General features: G+C 37.6%; 1 protein-coding gene across 3 annotated transcripts in view; it reads right to left on the bottom strand.

Annotated features, from left to right (window-relative positions):
* LOC126849658 (puratrophin-1-like) overlaps positions 1 to 23363 on the bottom strand; it is a 261721-nt gene that overhangs the window by 84387 nt on the left and 153971 nt on the right. For all 3 annotated transcript variants that reach the window (XM_050591699.1, XM_050591698.1, XM_050591697.1), the window contains exon 6: positions 6666 to 6783. In XM_050591699.1, coding sequence (XP_050447656.1) covers positions 6666 to 6783 — 118 coding nt within the window. The remainder of the gene's footprint in view (positions 1 to 6665; positions 6784 to 23363) is intronic.

Below are 23363 nucleotides of genomic sequence, written 5' to 3'. Positions count from 1 at the left end.
ATACTATCTCTCTTTCTCTCTCTTTTTCAACCAACGGAAGTCAATGTCATCGTAGCGCGCATGGAACATATCGTAGACGACTTTAATTATAATTATATTATCGCTTGTTCGATCTAATACAAGATCGTCGAGAGTTCGCAACATTTATCAATCAATCGCTAATTTCCACTTCTACTTTCTAGTTAACAATCTGATGGTTTAATACCTTGTGCTCGACACGACAATATATATTCAGATATTTAAATAACTTGAGCGTAGAATTAAAAAAATATTGAATCAAATATTAGAAATTTTTCAAAACTATTTTTCCAAAAAAGAATTTACTACGCTTAAGTATGGTCTATAATCTTTAAAAAGATAATACAATAATCACATAAAGCATACAAAATATCGTATCGACTCTCGGAGTGCATCTGAATATTAAACACGTGCAGGCGTGGATTTATCTGATACTGTCAGCGATCAACTACGTCACTGCCCACTCTCTGAAGAATCTCTCATAGGTGCATTAGCAACTATTGTCGACCTAGACCCCGGTAGAACCGGCGCATTCGGTATCGCGCGAGTACGTCGTAAGTACATATACATCGCTCCGCGTTACAACGGAGTCTAAAATCACGACCACGTCCTGGGTGGGCGAAGGTTGTCGAATGGAGGCTGCGTCACGACCGACTGTCGACTCGCAACTGACACCGAGACGTGTCCCGGTGTGACGACGATAATTTCGCGACCCCGGAACCGCGCAAATGTCATTTTTGCCGATGCGCTAGCAAGACGACGGCGATCGTCATCGTCATCGCCGTTCAACTCTGCTTATCACTACTGCGACGATGATGTTATGTTGAAATTTTTTTTCCTCGCAAACTGAGAGAAAATGCTTGAAAGGCACAGTTTGCGCGAATCATACCCGGAAACATCTCCTGACAAATGAACGTGAATTATATTACGGTCTCATATGGAAGCATCTAACTGTTATGGCTTCGAGAATCCACGTTTTTCCATCGTGGATTCGATCGAGCCAAAGTTCCATTCTGACGCTTAGTCATAAAGTTCGGATAAATATAGTAGTTAGCGTTAGAATGTCATCGGCCATGATAAGTCTCGATAACGATAATCACCGCGATAAACAGTGCGTAGTTAGAGCTATCTCTTAAACCGTCAAACCAAGAATACCGTACATCTTCAATAAATATTCCATTTTCGAAAAAAATTTCATACATATACGGATTGTAAAAACCAAAAAAACTAAAGAAAGTAATAAAAATTATTGATATATTCACACATATAAATTAATAAATATTTTTCGTTCTTTTAAAATCAATTCATATTCATTAATACCAAAATAAATCATACAGAAAAATCGACATTGGCATAAGATAATAGCTTATATCACACAGTGTTTAGAAAATATATATCTCATAAAAGAACTATTAAATCGAATCTCTTACGAATGTCAAAATACTCGATCACCCGATTTAAAGCGACAGTTGTAATACGTGACTGATCGCAATTATTGACTTTCGAAAGATCGAATTTCGGATTGTTAAAGGGACGAGATGAGCTTGTAGAAAGTCGAGTTCGTAAGTGGAGCATAAGTCGTCCGCGAAATGTCGGTAGGTCGTGCGAACTGACACTGAAAAACGGACAAACCTATATTCATAATAACGTTCTAATAACGTAAAAAGAGTACAAATCGCCGGTATTTAAACATTATGCGTCGTTAATCATTTCGCAAACGAGAATCAATTGCGTAAAAATGGCTTTTCCCGCCAAGAGCGAGAAAATGAAGCGAGCCGTGATTATATGTCTCGTTATGAAAAATATAAACCATCATGTCCACGATAAAACGCACATGTAAACTTGATTACCTCTTATACTATGTGAATAAATTTAAACAAATAAAAGACCAATAAAATATAATTTCTGTAAAAATATGTGCAATCAAAATTTTCTTATTCCTTCCTCTAAAATTAGTATAAATCTAGAATTAATTACGCTTCTGCTGAATATCTTAGAGATTATGTACATTATTATATACATAAAATGTCGCAAAACCTATAAATCAATCAATTGATTCATTCAGAAAAATTTTACTAACTGTTTATCCATCCAAATGTCGTTAATTAGATACATGTAATTAAAAATGCGAAGCAATGCAAATCAATTGATGGAATCACAACGAGATGCGCCTAAATGAGGAAAATGGAAGTCGCGAGGGACATAAAATATCCGACAGCAAGTTTGAAAAAAAGATTCAAGACTGAAAGTAGGAAACATTGCTATACTAAGGAAGATGGGCCGGAGAAATAAGAAACAAGCGATTATAGAAAGATGAAAAGGCGACGGAGGCACGAAAAACGAGAGGCACAGATAGCAGATACGATCTCGGAAGTAGGTCAGTAAACTGCAGCTACGAATCTTCGTCCCGGAGGGAAAAGCGAGCGCGATAACGAGGAGGGACGTTTGGCCGAAGCCATCGTTACCGTTACCACCGGCAGAAAGCAAGGGTTGGCTTGTGTCGAGGTGGGAGGGAGAGCAGGAAGAGCCGACCATCACGACGGCTTCTCCAGATGGAGGGCGAGAGAGGGAAGGCAGGGTAAAAGGATTGATGCGCATCCATAACTCATGCGGAAATGCGGTCAGGTGCACAACTGGATCAACGAGAAATTCCCCGCGATCCTATCGTTCCGCGATTTGCCGCTCGTGACTTTCCGTCCGTATGTTGATATACACGATACATACGCGACGGATTGCCAGTCACCTGGGATATTTCTTGGCCTACCGTTTGCTCGCGCAATCGTCTATTAATTATTAGTCGCAGTATATATAATTGCTGTGAATATTATTGACATGCTACTAGACTTTTCGATTTTTGCAAAAAAATTGTTCATTACAAAATCATGAGAATCATATCAAGCTGATTCTTGAGAGAAAAAACATTGTCTAGATATTTTTTTCACCATAATAATTAATATTGTATATAAATATAAATATCAGGTACATAAATATACCCAATAAATTTTTGCTAATAAGACAGCTCCGTCTCGCCATGAATACACTTTACGCTACATGTATTTTTACGTTAGTATCCGTCAATCAATTTCTCACCCTCTCTTTCTTAATATAACGATCAAAGCTCCGATTCAATACTGGACAAACCGGTGATGCGAGTTAACGGTGAAAGACGACTCGAGGTCAATATCGCCTGGCGATGCATTTGCGAATTACTTTTGGTGATTCGACCTTTCACCGCGACCAATCAAGTTATTACGCGTAACGCAAACCGCGGGAGTCTCGCTTGACGCTTAATATATTTCTCCCATGTGAGATATAAGCTTTCAAGGCGGCCACTGCAAAAGCAAGTGCGGTAAAACGTGACTTGTTATTTCACACTATGACAATCTTGAATTAAGAAAGTTGTATAGATCCGTTACATCCTCTTAAGATATATCCTCTTAAGATCGTAGATCCTCTTAAGATCGTAGATTTCATCGTTTACACATCAATTTATTGCTTTTAGTTAAATAATTTTATTTTGTTTTTTGTGAAATTATTATTACTTGATAACAATTCAAAATTTTTTTAGCATATAAAAAAATACGTATCTGACTGTTATTATATTCCAATAATTTTAATCACATTTTATTTTTATTTCGAATTTAATATTTTTTAACAAGCTTATAAAAAAATATCAAAAATAAAAAAGAATATAAATAAAAAAATATATAGTTTATAATATTGTATATATAGTTCCTGCAAAGAGTAAAGATCACAATCTATATAAGTAATATAAATAAAAGGATAAATATATAAATGCAAATTCAGCAATGGAAACGATTAGTCGATAAGTCACTTATCTTTGTAGGCAAATTTCAATCGACCAATAAATATCGATATTCGCAAACATACATGATAAGTGCACTCAATGCATAATAAGGGCGTGTATCACGCTTTCGTCATTAATTCTCCATGAAAATTAGGCGTGATTAAACCACGGCAAATTTTTTTATCCATTCTACACAGACTTATTTTCGTCTTGAGCAACCAAAATCGATAATCGATAATTAACAATGCAAATATCTATATGTACCGTCACTACACCGCAAAAAATACCACCGCGATACTTATTCATGTCAAAATGCCGCTAACTTGTATTCATGAATATTCCAATATTATTCAAAAATTACGAATCGCGCACATCTGTGTCTAATTGGAGTGCATGCGCGTCCCAGATTCGTAACAAGTATCTATCTGCCCATTCATTACGCGCGATTTGTCAGGTCATCGATTAAACGCTCTTCCGCGTGATTACATGATAAGATGAAAGAGCGCCACCTCTGTTTTTACGCCTCGTCGAGACATATTATACGGTATGATAACGCGTTAAATGCGTACATATAAGGTTTCGTATGCGTTCAACGCATATGTGGAAATTCCGGGGTCAATTTCACGCGTGGAGGTTCCCAGACGTTTCGTCGTTTCGTTCGTAATAAATCTGCATCGTCGGACTTATCCGCGAGTAATCTGCCACCGATAGCCCAACGAGGCGGTATGTCAACGTCGCGCTTTCCCACCGCGGTCGCGCGAAAAAATGTTAATGAATCTCTCGCGCCGCACGGCGTACAACCGACACGCTGATTTATAACGATTGTGTTACCGCTTAGAGAATCATTATGACACTTTCCGGCTTTCATCGGATTCCACGGTAAGAGATATAGTCCACGTGCGTGGACTATTCGCTGTCGAACGTGCCCGCCTTTCTTCCGGCAACGAAAGATATCGATACGTAACAATGCGTATTGTGGCCACGCGAAATGATAACTCGGCCGCGATAAATTAGAAGTATCGCCTCGGCGTGCCTATGCCTATACCTGGGAACGTACGAGATAAATCGTTTTTGTAAGTTTCGGTCGATCGCGAGCGCATTTCTTATGCGCGCGATATATCGATACGGAAAATCATCGGTCAGCCTGTGAATACATCTCGTTACGGCGATCTTTTCGTCGTAAATTCGTATTAATTCCCGTGTAGTTTAATCGACGAAAGCGCGCGATATTTTTCTAAGGATCCCTTCAATTATTCCCGCGAAGAGATACATCGCGATCCGGAAAGCCCGCGGGGACGGCCTATCAGTTGCGTGAGTTAAACTTTGAGAGATACCGATGAAAGGCGGTGTATAGATGCAGCGCGGCGTCGATGAAATCGCGGAAATTTTCCGTCGGACTTTTTCCCATGCCGACATGCCGTATCGGGGAAGAGTCGCCGACGCGGAAACGGCGCTCTTGCCTCACTCGCGTCGAAGATGCCGAAAGATAGATCTCGACGGTATTTCTCTCGTCGAGAAACACCCCGGGCGTGATAGCGCGCGCGCGCGCTTTTCTCGCCTTCGTCCTTTCTGTCTCGTTCTCTTCTCGCCGTATCTGTCGGACGCTGTTCTTTCGTTCATTTACTTATGAGAGTTCGTCGTTGCGCGGAAAATCATAAAGCCGCGGGATGATCGATACCGGTGCGATATCGCCGTGGATATCGTGACGTCGTATGTTTTATGAGCTAGAAAGTATGTGAATATGCGCAGTCAAGAGCGCCGCAAAAAAAATTGCGAATAATGTCGCGATTATTACGTTGCTGATAAGCGCAATCAAAAAGTGCCATTTACGATGCTAATCTAAAAAGTAAAAATCTACTAATTCTTGCAAAAGATACATGCTAAAATTCCTTCATTTTAATTCACTGTTAAATAGCTACGTGATTTTTATGTTGAATAAACTCAAACAAATCAAGTTTTATATGGCACACTAAATTCGGAGAAAACAGATCTCGTGTACATAATATTTCATTCAATTTCTCTTTATTGATCAATTAAATTTAATTTCCAATGTATTAGTTCATTAATTATTTCAATAATTAACAACTTATTGATAACTATACCTTATCGAATATTAGATTCGCAATATGTATACGTTTTCCGTAATCGAATAGATGTCGATTTGTTTCGATTCGGTTCTCACGGTATCTAATCGGTGTTACACCGATGTTAGAAAGTGCTATATCGGTGGGCACGTAGTAAACGCGTTAATTGAATAGCTTACAAATGAGAGGAAGCTTCGTTAGAGAGCTTGTAGGAGATACTAGCAGAGGCCAGGAAGAACGGTGAGCCGCGATTTTGCTCCGCATCGACGATTATAGTGGGCGTGCCTGCGATTTCATGACGGCGGAAAATTATAATTATTACCGACACCGGCGTCGATCACGTTTATTTAGCGGAAAGCTCGCGCGCGCTCCTTCCTCTCTGTGAGCCGGCCAGGATTAATAAATTGCCAATTCGGAGTCAGATGATTTCAGTTATTATCGGCTACAACGGCCTCGTTGAGAAGCACAGATGCCGTCGTAATAAATGGGTGTCTCGCGCCGGCACGCCGCGGCCGTAAAGTGTGAATTCTTCTCCGCGGGTTAAAAATGCCCTTTCGTAAAAAATTATCGCCGGCCGCGCTAATCGAATTCATAAATTATGGCACGGTCCAATGGGGGGCGCGCACGCGTACGCGACTGATCTCGCGATATAATCCAGCTGATTTATTGATATCCCGCGACTCCGTAGGGTGATTTCGACGTTCTCCGAGGTTGATGCATTGATACGAATGTTATATGATGGGAGAGATACGTACCTGGGTAGACGAGCGAGATAGAGCAGAAAAGACGATGTCTCTCTAACGGAGAGATCTTCCCTTGTGGAAACGTTGTCCTCGAATTCGATAACCGGTCTCCCGACGACGTCTATGTATCCTGCAATAAACAAATATAATAGTCTTGGTTAATGTCTTATTTAATGTTTAATTTAGAAAGTTTATCGCTTGGTTTATCGAGTATATCAATTTCTCCTTGTGTGAAGAAAATTTAAAACCGTTTGCGCGCCCATATAATATTGAAATTATATCAAAATCCAATTTGCCTCTCTAAAGAGATATAAAAGTTATAATGCTCTGAAAGTTGATTTGTTCGCACATATGGTGTATTATCTCCTTGCATATTTTAATTTGCGTACCAAGTAGATACATGCGATTGTGCAACATGAATTATTTCAATGGGGCAGTAAACGTTGGCAGGCTCGGTTGATTATAGATCATGATTCGATTCACGATGAGCGATTGCCGATTGCAATCTCCCCGCTCGGTATAAATTATTAAATGACATCCTTTTACAACTTGTATCTACCTCAGCAGTGGGTCATCTCTCTTTGAATAAGGTCTTTTAGCTACGGGCTAAAATATGTATCAGCAGTGACATTATAAACAATTCCGTGATCGTAATAGATAACGCTGAGTAACAGTTCGTTTTCATCCGTGTTACTACGGTCGTGATACTGGGGTCATAACCCCGGCTATATACTACTGATCATTAAATACAGCCGACGCCTTTTAGCGTTGCTTCAAGCTGATCTATGTTTGAGAACGTAATAACGTGTTCAAAAGACGCTGTATCTACAGATAAAAGCCGTGAAAGTTGATTACTAATTGATCTCATACTTATTGCTTAGAGATAAACATCAGATAAAAACGCATTTGTAGAAATCGATAAAAAGAAAGATAAGAAATACATACATAATTGCGTGAGAATATCTTGTTAAGTTCAAGGAATATAAAGTATCCTGAGATAGATGAAATTCAAAATTATAACGTGAATTTAAAAATAAAATACATGTTGAATCTCCTAAAATTTTTCCCATACTTCTTTTATAATCATAAATTCATTTATAAATTTAGAATAATTACTTTTTATCAAAAATTAGATTAAAAAAAACACTATCTTTATCCTTAATAATCTAAAACATCTTAAATAACATTTCGAGACTAGACAAGATTTTTTTCTTATTTCTTTACATTATCAGATAACGCGTTTAAGTATATTTAATTGTGAATCCATTGTAAATTTCATTGTGTATCCAAAGCCAAGAGATATATTAATGCGTGAGTTCATTAGTCTCCTACTAGATAGAGATATGTAAAGTTTTACGAGACACATGGTTACGAACGCATCGCGTTGCTAGTTCATAAATACATGCATAACACCTTGAAGCTCTTCCGAAAGTACTTGCCCAAGGCGTGAATGATAATTCGCGGCGATATTATCTAGCTGTTTACACGATAAGAAAATAATAATGTCTAACGATGGAAACATTGTACCAAAGTTATTAAAGTTTTTAAAAGTGCAAATTTTATATTTCTTTACCTCTTTGATAATGTTGGAATGCAATTAATTTTACACACAGAATTCTCTCTGTTCTCAATTTGCAGTTATTAGTTAACTTTTCATACAAATAACAGTAACTATGCATATATAGAATGCGTTCTTATTTTCCATGAGTTTCATCACCATTACTATCATTATTTATCGCTCAATCATCTTGATCTATGACATTCAATCTTATAATTATAAATAATTTTGGAGATGATAAATTAATCGAATAGCAATATGACTCGCCAATGCATTAAAATTCTAATTTTAATATATATCAGAGATATATATATAGTAGTATATTTATTTATATAAATTGTAACACGTTATATAACATCATATAAATCTTACTACGCATACATTATGTTATAACGTGACAAGGCAACATTTGCGTTGCATTGCTAGTGTACCGGAAAAAAAACATTACATAAAAAATTAATAAATATAATAAATATAATAATCTTGTAATGAAAAAATCGCATTTCTTATGCCCGTGACAATAAATTCATTAGTTATTTTTTCTCTTAATTCAAGTATTATGATGGTATTTATTTCTGTCGCTATCTGCCTAAATGGATAAAGTGCCAATCATTCTACGCAAACACGTCAAAAGAAATCAGCACATCGCCTTCGCGATCAGCTGTAATCGTAGATGGACGGGTGGGCGTTTCTTCCGCAGGTTTCTCTCTTTTCACGCACGACGAAAGCGGCTGCTCGCGCGCTCGCGTTAATCGAACTGCACGGCATCGCGACCGCTTATCGCCGCGTGTACGGCGGTTGCACTAGGTATATCGTAACCGCACGGTTGGCGCGCAGCTTTTTTAACGATCGCACTCGACGCTCGCTCGGATTACCATAACCGATCGATTACCGGCGCACCATTGCAAGGGATTTCTCGAGGAATGAAGACGTTAATCCGAACTGCCTCTGTGTTCGCTGGAGAATTGTATCACTTCCACCATGATGTAACATATTTAGTATTACTGTTATACATATGATGACATTATCAAGATAGAGTTCAATGGGGAGCATACCGTAATCGATATTAAATACATATGTATGCATATGTGTGTGTGTGTGATAGAATAAATATATAATAAAATTTAAAAACTATAATAAACCAATAATAAACCAAGTTTTAAAACTCTAAACATAGATAAAAGAGTATCCGAAAAAATTTATTTAATTTAAATTTAACGCAATTTTAATAGATATAAAATATATATAATTTCAATTTCAATTTCCCACAAATGCGTTAAGAATTTATAGTGTATAGAATTTTTGATAAATAAATAAAAAATTTATCAAAGAATCTCCATTTAAAACGCGACAGCTGATAAGATTCTATGCCGTACGTAACGAACTGCTGAAAGGCGATTGTGACTGCAATTTTTCCACCGGCATAAAGCGATCTTCTCAAAGCGCGTTTTGTACACGCGGGATATGGGTTACGATGATCAGCAGATTCGTTCGAGCGCATACACATATATAGATACATATTCGTTTCGCATTCGACGATCACCTCTACAAATCGCCGATCGTTCATCATCATCGTCTCACTCCTACTCGATAAAGACTCAATGCGGGCTCCGACTCGGCTTTTAACGTAAATCAAGCATGCTTATGGTCGGCGCGACCATTCTCTCTCTCTCTCTCATCCCCCCCAGAAGAAAGCCCCGTAGTTCATTCTAGAGGCGTCGATCCTTTCGTCTCGTCGTCCCCGCCGCGTGAACGAGCGAGAGCGAGTAGCCGCGAGGCGCGCGTCGCGGATACGGGGCGTGCACGCGATGAGACTCGTGAGAAAGATGAACGATAGCCAGATGGATACGTCAATATGCGTGCTATTAGCCGTTACTTTTTGGATTTATTGTCCGTTGCCCCGTAAATCCCCGTGATTTCTAATTACATGGTCGCGTTTGTCCTACTCTCCCTCCTTTTCTTCCTTACCATCACACGCCTATTCCATCTGAAGGATGAGGTTGAGGCCTCTCTCTTTCGTCTCCTTAACTTCCTACTTATTCACGCAGTTCTCGTGGTTCGATTTCTATTAAAATGAAAACGCCCAAGCGGACGGTGACCGTGAAGTTTATTGATAATAACTGGATTGTAACGTATCATTCGGTGAATTATTATTTTTGATTAAGCCATGGACTGAGAATAGTTTATTACCTATATAATCGCGATTAATCACAGATTAATGCTTCATCCATAAGTAATTAATCGCTTAATTAGTCGACTAGATGAAATAGTGACTACTTGATGAAATCTTGCGACGTATCGAATCGTTTTAATACATTTCCTCCTTACGATTTTAATCCATGCATCTCTCAAAATTTCATTTTGTTTCTATTGTTTCTTGACTCCACACATATTTATGGATATCTATTAATTAAACGAAATGTTTCTCGAGAGAGCAAAAAAAAAACGAAACTGCAAGGCATAGGTGTTCGCGTTTACATAATCAAGCGACAAAAGTATCGTGCCTTTGGCCGCGAAATGAGGTTTTCAGCAAACAAGTTGATAAGCAAGCTCGTCGTCGTGCTCGGTTAGGCGCGCGGTAAATTGACCCCCATGAGCTCAAGCAGACACGACTCGCCAGTGGATTAACACTCGTTAGCTCACTCGAGATGCTATAATCGCTTAATTAGTCGATGCACTACCACGTACTTGTTAGGGTAATCGGCGATTATACATTTGCCGCGGCAAGTAGCACCGTAAGTTTCTCGCAATGCAAGTCCAACGAGGAAGTTCCACGATCGTAACTTGGCCGCGACAAATTAATGACCGCGACTGGCTAGCCTCCCGTCGACTTCGGCTGTGCAACGTCGGATCATATGATCATCCTGTGCGAACTCACTTTTACTAGTAATCGTTAATTAAATCATTATTCAGAAAATTATATATTTATTTGATTTTTTTTTACTGAAAAAACTGTGTACATTTAAAGAAATTACAAAATTAATCTCGCTTTTAAAATTAAATATTATAATACTGAGAAGATTACTGCTTATAGAAGTGCTTAGAAATTTAAATATGTATTAAATATGATTTATTCAAATTTGGATGCAAACCAACAACTTGAAGCGTAAAATAAAAATTTTATTAATATAAGATTCTGTAAATATTATCTTGTTCGAAAAAACAATAGTGAATATTAAATTAATAAGTAGTAATACACACAATAAATAAATCTTTGAGTGATATGAATATCTGATATATTTTTTTTTTCAAATTCATCCACAAACAATACTAATGTAATACTTTGTAAACATTATTATTTATGAAATATTCGGATCGTGTTGTGCTATTTGAATGTTCAGAATTTTAAATGCCTATGCGTTGACGCGTAAGGATCAGTGGGACACGTCGTTCTCTTTCCATATAGATAAATGTCCATATAATATGGTGGAAAAAAGTTTCACCTCTATTAACCTTGAATCTTTCACCTTTCGATGGACCATCGATTTCTGCATACTGATCGTCGATCATACGCGATGTATGTATGCTCCAGGTGTTCTAGCCGATTGCGGGAACGTACAGATACATTTCGATCCTTGACCCGACTCTCGTGTACACCCGATACGCACATATCGCGACGCTAAAATGACGTTAACCACGCCTCGGCATTATCTTTCCATCGTGACCGCAATTGAGAATCCATGGGAGAGATATCGGCCGGTCAATTAGTAGACGGCAGGATGGATCTCCGTTAGAAACGCGCTACCGAATGGATCATTACCCGCGAAAGCAGCTCATAAAGCTGACGTGTGTGGCTTACGAAATCTCACATATTTGAATCGCGTGAGGAGAAATGCGTCATTAGCGAGTCTCAAAACGGTATTCATATACCTTACATACTCTTTACATCTATTTCCTTTGCGTTTCTACGCAATCTCGCGTCCATTGCGTCGCTTCGAGAAGCAACGGATCGGACCCGCGCGCAATCTCCCTCTCTTTATCTTAAAAAAAATTTGCAAACATCGTTGTTAAATCCCGCTTGTCAACACGTAGCGGCGTCGTTGAGCAAACTTGCCAACGACGACGACTCACGGAAACCGGTAATGCCGACGCGAATACAAACTTTACAACCATGACCTTGACTCTCGATCGCACGAACGCGGTTGCTCGAGCCGTAAAGATCGCGGGGGATCACGCCCTCGTCTCTCGATCTCGTCCTAAAGTATTCCGCCGAACATGGCCGAGAGCCTAGGGTCGAGGCGATACAAAACGTGTATGCGGCGTGTATGCTCGCGGTTCGTGCGTGGCTAATGCACTTGATCCAATCGTCGACGTGATAACCATAATCACGTGCGGTCCAAGTATACCGCGAATACGTATGCACACACACGTACGACCAAGCTCGCGTATAGCCGATTGCACATCCGCCGATGAGAATGCTGTGGTTGTGCTGCGTGATGCAGCGTGATACACGTGCGCTGACGCATCGGGCCTAATGCGAATTGAGAAAGCCGAATCATCGTGGCATCCGCCTATTTTACGGAGTAATATAGATTTACGCCTAGTTATACTCTTATGCTATTGTATAACGCATTGCGAAAAAAATAAATATCTCTGTATGCAAAAGGATATTTTCACTTGCATAATTAACTATTGATTAACTTTCCGACCAATATTCATTTCTAATTGTGTTTTGAAATATAAACACACACACACACACACACATACATGTACATTAAATTTCATAAATTAAGTGCGTCTCAAATATAGTTAAAATAATATTAATTAAAAGTTATTATATTAAATATGGAATTTATTTTTCTAAGAAAATTGAAGAAAGTATATGTACATTTCGAGAAAACTTTTTTGTGATTAAAAAAAATTATAGTTTTATTATTATCGACTTTATTAAGAACGTTGAAGATACAAGTCTTAATTCTATCTCTTAATTGTACGTTTTTAATTAAATCTATCAAGGCTTTGTTCTCTATCTGCTTGCCTCTCACATCATTCCACCAATGTTGCTCGCTAATACATCGACTATGCACCAAGGTCTCTATGGTGAATCTCACGCCCCCGCGTCAACATATGCCCATTACTATTTACGAGCAGACAGACGTCGACCAGTCGCAACTTCATTTGCATATTCTGTTTTATTATTGCATACACATTCCGCTATAAATGCGGTGCAATGCATTCTAAAAAGTATCTAGTAAAAATTTATTGATTCTCTTCTGTAATAATATTCTAATATTAAATATTCTATCTCATAAATCTATTTATTTTATTTTTCATTTATATATATATATATATATATATATATATAATTTATAAATATACATATTTCTAAACAAAAATTTGTATTACATAAAATATCTATCATTAAATTGCAAAGTCGCAGATATTTAAAAAAAAAATGTAAAAAAAGATAATTATTTAAAAAATATATATATTCAAGCATAATATTGATTATATAGAAATAATTAGTAATTTGCTCTATTTCATAAAAAAATAGCGCACTAGCCTGAGACGAATTCCAATGCTTCCTACTATGGTCGCACGCGAATCTTTTCTCCATGTTCGATGCCGATTACCGTAGGAAATAAGACCAGGTTTCGAGAAGCGACTCGTTCCACGAGCGCAGATCGGTGTGATAAGAGCGGTCGATAACGGGGCTCTGGCGGGTGGGCGTATTTACGTTTGCAGAAGCAATCGAGAATATACCTCCCGGTTATATGCCGATCGAAGATCGTTCGATGTAAGATTATTTGGATTCTTGTTTACGAGCGCAACATTGTGTACAGATGCAAACAAATACTTCGATAAAGGGATGCGTGCTCGATCGAGTGTAGATGTCAGAGTATCGACAGGCGTAGTTGTTAGTTAAACAAACATATAAACGGCCAGAATCTGCCCCCGCGTTTTGAACAGCAAATCTCCCTATTAATTTTTTTAATGATTTTGCTTCAATAGAAATTTACAATTTTTCAATGCGTGTTCAATATTAAATGATAATATTAAAAACCTTAAAGTGAGATGTTTAAATTAATTGAATAATATTCCTTAATTCTTAATAGTTTCAAGAAACATAATAAACCTAATAATTTTAGATATAAAAATATATAGTTTAATAGTGCATGAAAAGGTTAAAAAGAGCATACATTAGTATATTATTATTATTATTATTATTATTATACAATGCACTATAAATTTCAACGATCAAGAGAAAAAGATTCGGTCGAAGCATTTAATATCCGTTTTATGATTGTGTTAATAATCGCAAACTTGTTAAAAGGAACAGCTAAATATCATCTCTCTTAACTCGTAGATCTTGTTTGCCAATAATAAAGAAGTCAACGGTAAAGTCGAGAGTCCGGGCAACGAACGGTTCTCTCTTTCTCTCTTCCTCGGGTACTCGAATACCGATATTTACGATCCTCTCCGATTATTTCCGATCGAGCCTTGAAAGCATTAGGACATTAGTTACCACGTAGCTGCTGGTCAGACATTACTTACGTCCACTTGGACATTTCTCATAACAACCGGTCGAATACGCGCAGCGGCAGTTACTACTTGCATTCCTCGTTGGCGAACGGCGGGGCGTACCAACGACTGCATTCACTACTTTCTCGCGAGACCGCCACTGTTTTGGGATCGTACAAGACGTTACGCGCTCACCAAGCGCGAATCAAATCGCGTATTGTATCTCACTGTCATTTGCTGCCGAATGCCACGTAAAGTCACGTAATATATGCAAAGCTGCTGTACAGAATAATATATACTTCGATTAAATTTTCCAGTCCATTGCATATGTAACTTTAAATTATCCAAATAATTCGAATAAGATACTCTGCTCTTGTAACTAGCTCGAATTCTTAGATTCGCGTATCATATCACTGTCATTAGTTAAGTCATGTAATAGATGCAAAAAGTTGATGCAGTAAATAATATACTTCAATTAAATTTGATAATCCATTAATTACATCTGTAATTTTATTTTAAATTATTCGAATAACTTGGATAACTTGTACTCTACTCTCACAACGAATTCAGATTATCTGTTAAAATCATTGGCATATTATGTTATTAAATTACGTTTGTGATTCTATCTCTCTTCGTTTTAAAGATCTTGTAAAAACTACATATCAGATTCATTTAATGCAAACAATTACATATTTTATGTAAATCTATTTATTAAGATAACATAACGGTTTTAATACTGATAATCTTCCGATAAACATAATTAGCGTTCAATGAAAAATTTATGGTGAGTTAATAAATCGTATAAAACATCACAGTCGATATTGATTATAAGCGCATTGATCAGTTATACCAGGAAGAAGTTATCTCTAAATAGAAATATTGATTGGACATACCTGTTGCGTTGCAAGTTTAATCTGCTATTGCGATTACCATGTGCATTCCTCTCTGACAAATCCACGGATTGCATTTATTACCATGTAATTCTCTATATAAATAATATTTTAGAGTTGCGGATTTGAAAGTTAGATTAAATCAGCTATTTATTTCTGATGATTAATGATTAATTAAATACTATCACAATATTGCCTTATATGATAAAATTAAAAATTGAAATTTGTGCAGTAAGGTAGATACTGCCCTCAACAATTAAAGCAAAGTAACAAACATAAAATCACGTTAAATAAATCGTAAAAATTGGGGGAGCACGCCGCGTATATTTAATTAATTAATTTAATCGATGAATGAAATTGTGCTAGTTAACACGGTCAGCTCCTTCATTTCTGTTTCCAAGACTATTTCTAGTTTAATACGCCTCTGCAACTTTCTATAGGCGCAGCAACGTGTTCGCACGGCGCCAATAATGGCAGCCGGCCCCCGTTTCGGGACCCGCGTGTCGATGCAGCGCAATTAGTGCCGCGGAAAATCTTCGCGGCGGTTAATAACCGCGAGCCGATAATCGGGCGAGGCGCATCGATCACTCGAGGAGGCATTACCGATTGGCCTCGGCAAAACCTTATCCCGCATCGATACATCGGCGGCGGCGGTGGCGGCGGAGGCTGGCAGCCTCCTCTCTTCTCTCTTGGGATCTGGGTCGTACCCTGAATTCAGGCTGCGTGCGCGCGATATCTACGATTACCGCGTAATTGCCTGCGTGCCCGGGCCGCGCAGCCTAAAACGAGGGCCGGCCGGGCCGTGATTATCGAGTATCGAAAATTATAATCCTCCGCCGTCTCGCGTGCACATCACCAGTATTAAATGGCGAGAGATACGATTTCACGGCGATTTTTACGGGAAAGCTCGTCGTGTGCGCGCATCCGTAATACGGTAGGTTTCAATGGCAAACAGATTCTGTGATATTGCTGCAGATTACGGTGTTAAGGTATTAATCCTTCGAATAATGTTACGGTATATTGCACATCTCGGCGCTTTTTAGGCACATTGACCTATATTTCTACCGGTGAAATGTATTTTCGTCTGTTTCCCGGTTTCGTTTTTGCTTAACATTGAATCTCAACATTGTCAAGTTGAAATGAGTATTAATAACTCTTTGAAGATTATGAAAAGTAGCGATTGCTTTTCCTCAATTAGTATCTATTCTTATTAAATAGCGAAATTGATAAATAACAACGGAAAAAAGCTGAAACTAAATTCTCTACTTAATCTAATCACACCGACCCTAATACGAGATATATATACATTTCACGTTTTTGCCATAATCGTTAGATCGTGCGAATACTATTAGTTATTATTCCTATTCGTCACAAGCTTGTTGCTCAGCCATTTCTTTAACGTATATGAGCGGAAAATCAGGATTACGCGCAGCATAAGTAACATCATATTTCAACGATCTTTAGAGACAAGAAGGAGAGTTCATTGTTGAAAGACGCTTTATTTACAATTCGTAATTAAATTTTCTTATTTATATCCATTTTTTAAAATATACATAATTAAAAATCGTTGCAATTTATTTATTTATTTTTTTTTTATTTATATATAGCATTTATCAATGACTCGTTACAGTTTTAAGAAATGTTTATTAATTTACAAATTGGCAAGTATATGTAACATTTATTTTCTAAAATTTATTTCTTTTGATCGTCGCGTTTTTGTCGTCGCGTTTCCCGTATACTTTGTAGGATGCAAATTTCTTAGAAGATCTCTAAGATTTTCTAATTTTCTCACATCGTGATACACACAAGCGGTAACGTAATTACATGAATCGGGCAATCGGGATCTTCCTAATAATACGAGAGACGCGATGATCGTGTGTCGTAACGAGCCGTTTCTAAATCGCTGAAATCGTAACCGGAGTGTTTTGCCCCGCTTAACGTTCTCGCGCTCAGAATATACGCGTGCCGATGAAGCGAGATGATGCTTTACCGAGAGGTGGATCACATACCAGCTTATCGCATGTTGAATATAACGGAATGTATGCCTCTCTTTTTGCGTGCTTGCAGGCACGCATGTACCACCCCGGCATAGCCACGCTTCGATGTATTCTCAAAGTAACAATTTCATAATCCCCTAATTACAAGGCAAGCGGGGTTGAATATAGACTGGCAGCCATTAAAGGATATCTTATATGTTAGACTCGAAACGTTGAGGCACACCGTATTTCTGCTTTCTCTATTCATTTTTCAATAGACTGACTGACACACTCTATGTGTGCGCATGCAAATAGAAAATTTTGAAAAATATTAAATTTAATATATAGAAAATAATAAAGAGTAGCAAGTCAAAGTTCGCAGTCAAAAAATTTTCACGAGAATCACGTATGTTGTCAGAACAACAAGGCTGTCAAACTGCTGCAATATTATGATATAAATCAGGTGATACATATTCTATGTTGACTTAACAGAATTCAATTTCTCATAATAGCAATTTAAAAAGCGCTTCGTTGCGAACTGAATCACTTCTTGTTAACATGCTAGCAATTTACTGTATGCAAAATATGCAAAAATTTCATATCAATGTATTACAATACCGTTCCACTTTATGTATTACAAGCTTCGTAATCGGTAAAATGTACAGTTAAAAATTATCGTACTGACGATGCGATGTAATCTCCACCTTCTCTTGTTATTCGTATTTAATTATCATATCGCTCGAAGCTCGTACATTCAAAAGAACGCACAATGTACCGTAAATCACGCATAGTTAATTAGGCTAATAAACTCGAGGAGGGGGAGGAAGGGAAAGCGCGATACAAAACAGTGCAAAAGATATTCTTTGCATAATTGCATCTATTATAATAACTCGTCTATACATGAACGGCGTAGCCGTTCAAGAGATGTAAATTTTCACCGTTTTCTGCACGTGATAAATTATCGCGACCTCGATATGAGTACGTATACGCATCTTGATTTTTTTCACCGGACATGGCGTGTGAGATTCTGGCCAATTCCGCCTACATAAAGGCCACGAGGCCCTTGCAATGGGTCAGGTGATACGCCGAGGCGTGTGTGCGTTAAACGGCCATTGATTCATCGTCCGGGTGTGTGTCACGATAATAAAATACTTCCATGTAATTAGCTACGCGAGAGTACTGGCCGATATGCTCGACTAGTTAAACGCGATCAATCGATGACGGCTATGAAAATGCCGGATATGATGGTACTCGGTTTAAATACCCGCATGCACACGCTCTATTAGCGCGTGGGTAGACTTTCGTAACGGCGGGATTATTGACTCGTTTCCCGAATCTATTAGGGGAAAAAAATCGCGCATGTTGTTTTATTATTCAAATATACATGGCCTTAATTGATATTAATGCGAAAAGGATCTAAATACTACCGCCTGGATTCTTATCTTAGATTGGATTAATCGTTCCGACTGTGCGCAATCACGTTTTCCCGCTGTATCTACTTAATCACTTTTAGTATATCTTCAGTATCTACCGTTCCACAGTGCATCCACCTATTGCAAACGTTCATCTAGTAGCATCGGCCGTAGGCAATGATATGGATCTTTCGTGCCAGATCCTCGTTTCACTTCTACTTTTATATGTTCTTGATATATCCTTGGTATATTAAAAGTACCTTGCTTGAACAGTGCATGTCTAATCGCATATCGCGATTTTGCCCGTCTTATAAAATAAAATCTTCAAGGAGAGAACGATCGCACAATTAATAAATCAATTTGCAGAATAAGGGATAGTTTCACTAACGCCACAACTAAACTACTAGAACAAGAATTTATAAGACTTTATATTTTCCGCGCTTTTTATTCAGCTTCAAGATAATTATCTGATATTTATGTTATAAATTATAAAGATCGCACTAATCGTATGACATTTATAAATGAAAGCTATGTTGTATTGAAATATTTTAATAATATGCATAAAATGCAACCAATTGCATTAAAAAATTTAATGAATTTAATATGGAATGGTGACAGAAAACAATCTAAACGACACAAGTCATATAATTAGTATAACTTCTAAATTAGATTTTTATGAAAGTCGAGAGTTCAACATATTGAAATTAAAATTGAAGTTGAAGTTAACATCTAATGTACAGATAAAACCGGTTCTGAACAATCGCGTATATTTACTTTTTTAAACATGTAAATAATAATCCACTGCATTATGCTAAATTCGCCGTCAATTGTGCGCATTGCCAGGTCAAGATTAGTCTCGGCCAAGTCGCCACGACGACGACGACTTTATCGTCGAGCGAATGGTCGTAAAATAGCTGACCGCTTTCACGTGCACGCTCGAGTTTGAGTTAGGTGAATCGGTTTGATCTGCGCATTAGCTTGTTCACTCCGTGAACAAGAGACGCGAGGGATCGTCTTTATCACACGGCATCCGACCTGCATAAAACCGTAAATCACATCTTGTGTAAATACATGGGATGTCGCGATTCACGCCGCTGCTCGACCTCGTTGTCGTTCGCTCTTCCTTTAACCCTTTCGCTACTACGGGTGACTATAGTCACCCGCCACGAAACGACACGCATACCCGACGGGTGACTATAGTCACCCGCCCGAAAAATGGAACCAAATGTTAACACATCTTGCGCGGGTACTTTGCCACCGAACTCTCATCGGGTAGCGGGCGATTTTTACAATTCGTACGCAAAATGACTTCACAAAATAGTTGTAGTTTTTGAAACTTTAGGTTTTTCGCAATAGACATTGTGGCAGCTTTATGCACCCGTTACTATGCTCCCGATCTATGTATTTCGTCTACATTTGGACAGTGTATGTCCGGGATCCATCGAAGCATGCACAAAAGCCATAAATTATCCCGAGAAGACGTCGCTTATCTTAATCTCTTCCCTCCTTACCCCAATCTTCCCGCTAGCACCTGCGAGCTTGCTCGACGCAATGTACGTTGACCTAATACTCATATGTATCCGATCTTATTGTAAAAACACTACAAAAGCCCATCAATACCAAGAATCCACCAATAAAACGTGCAAAACGACTTTAGTCGCTTCCCCGCAAGATGTCAAATCCGCGCAGAACGACTTTAGTCGCTTTTTGCAAGCGCTATTGCAACGTTCGACCCGTGGGCCTCAAATGTATAATTATACTTAGTTAGTCGTAAGTCGAATGTATCAGAGGATAGAAACCAGACGTATCTGTGACAAAATTGCAGTAAATTTATATAAATATAGTGAATTGTGATACAATTATATTAAAATTATAAAAATAATATATCAGACGTACAGCAAGACAAAGGTATAACTGATTATTTTTCTAACTTCTATATTTTTCTGCAACTGCAATAAATTTTTAAATATTTGACCCGTTCCAGAAAATGATTAGAAACAATAAAAATCAAAATAATAAAAGAAAGCGGCATAATGAATCGCAATCGGAAGATGAGAGTGTTATTTCGTACAAAAGAACTCGAAAGAGTATATTGAGCACTTCAGAATCCGAAGATCAAAATTCGAAAAAATCGGGAAAAAATATATTGGATATTACATGGACTACCGAACCGGCGCGACCCAAACTTCATCATTTTTCGAAACGAAATTCCGGAATAAGAGTACCAATTAGCCACTCCGCATCAATTCTTGACTACTTCCAGCTATTTTTCTCCGAGAGCTTTGTGGAATTTATTGTCAAAACAACAAACGATTATGAGGAATGCATAAATAATAATAACGCTCCGAGTCCTTCACGAGGGACTTCTCTTGATGAAATGTATCGTTTCCTCTGTATAAAGATGTTGATGTCGCGGAATAAAAACTATCTCACTCTGAGTATTGGGCAAACGATGAGCTTTTGAGAAGCAAAATTTTTGGTGAAATAATGTCAAGGGACCGATTTTTACATTTACTAAAAATTTTACATTTTAATACCAATGATATGCAAGCAAATGTTGATAGATTATATAAAATTCGGGAAATTTGTGATATGCTTAGAGAAAGCTTCAAGAATGCGTTGTATCCCTTCCAAGATTTATGCATTGACGAAAGTTTGTTGTTATATAAGGGCAGATTGTCCTTCAAACAATATATTCCATCAAAGAGGAACAGATTTGGTATTAAGTCCTTTGTGTTATGTGATAAGGAATCTGGATTTGTTCAAGACTTTATAATTTACGACGGATCCCTCTCCAATATTACCAACACAGATGCAAATCTTGGAAAATCTGGGAACATTGTTGTCCAGTTACTCAAACCATATTTAGAAAAAGGGCATACTCTATTTGTTGATAACTGGTACACAAGTCCAGCACTGTTTATTTTTGCACAAGAATGGTACTAACGCCTGTGGCACCGTGAAAAAAGACGCAAAGGTATGCCAAGAATGGATAAAAAATTGAAAAAGGCGAGGCGAGTTTCTGGTCGTCAGAATGTTTGCTAGCCATGAAATGGCATGACAAAAGGGAGGTGTACATGTTATCGACCTTTCACACCGAAGAATTTGTCGATACAAAAATCCATTATCGTACAAAGGAAATGATCATAAAACCAAAATGTGTCGTTGATTATAATCGTTCTATGGGAGCCGTGGATAAAACTGACATGATAATAAGTACAATTCATTCCCAAAGAAAAATTTAAAAGTGGTATAAGAAGTATTTTTTCCACTTATTGGATATATGCATATGGAACGCCTATTGTCTATATAAGTTGAAAAGTGGGAAATATATATCGATGGCTAAATTCCATCTTGAATTAATTCGACAAATTTTAAGGCGCTACCATTCATCAAAAGCCACGAAGGATGTTAATAAATCTGGTCATATCAACACAACGCGTCTTACTGCAAGACATTTTCCATCACTTTATGAGAATAACAAGACGAAGAGAAAAAGTCCACTAAGAAAATGTGTAGTATGCAAAAGAACGATAAAACCAGTCAAACACGATATCAATGTAAGAACTGTGATGTTGGTTTATGCGTCTACCCGTGTTTTGAAAAATTTCATACAGAATATTATTATTAAAAATTACTGTTTAATATTATATTATAATTATAGTTCCTATATTGTTGTATAATATAAAAATATTAATTATATTGTTGAATTAAAAATACCTCCATGGAAAAATTATGAACACGAATCATTTTGTTTCTAAAAGTAATGTCACAAAGTCGTTTTTGAGAAAAAGTCTTGGCCCCGAATGCTAAAGACTGCGCGCGCTTAATGTTCCCACTTTCGGCACGGCGCTCCGTTCTAGACGAGGCACTCCGCGGCAAGGCCCGCCGTAGCGAAAGGGTTAATTAACGAGGATATCTAATCTCGTTGAAATATCGCGCTCTTTATACAAGATACTTGATAGATTTTGCATCAAAGTTTTTACTTAGCAAACGTTCCATTTATCTTTGTTATTAAAAACATTTATACAATTAAATCTTACATGATAATATTGTCAAAGTGTATGAATAATTAAACAATAAATTTTTTCTATTTGAAATTCAATTCATCATAATTAGTCTTGAACATTAAATCAGTCTAAGGTTAAACTTTGATTCAAATTTTCGGACAAGGAAAATACTGATTTCAAATCTGCCAAAAAATATGCTCCTAAATGTAGATTTCGCAAAACACCCTATATAATTTCTCGCATCGTCTTTCTCGAAGATTCTATTACACTCTCTCCCGCTACAACCGTGTACGCGTCACGCGGTGAGCTACCTTATAAATCTATGATTCCTAACATAAATCCAGCTGAAGCGATCTCTCCTGACGTGGTAACATTTTTCGATAATTGATGCGAGTACGCCTA

Source organism: Cataglyphis hispanica, chromosome 5 (genome assembly GCF_021464435.1).
Source record: "Cataglyphis hispanica isolate Lineage 1 chromosome 5, ULB_Chis1_1.0, whole genome shotgun sequence".
Taxonomy (NCBI): domain Eukaryota; kingdom Metazoa; phylum Arthropoda; class Insecta; order Hymenoptera; family Formicidae; genus Cataglyphis; species Cataglyphis hispanica.
The sequence above is the reverse complement of the archived record's forward strand: the minus strand, read 5'-3'. Positions and strand labels throughout refer to the sequence as shown.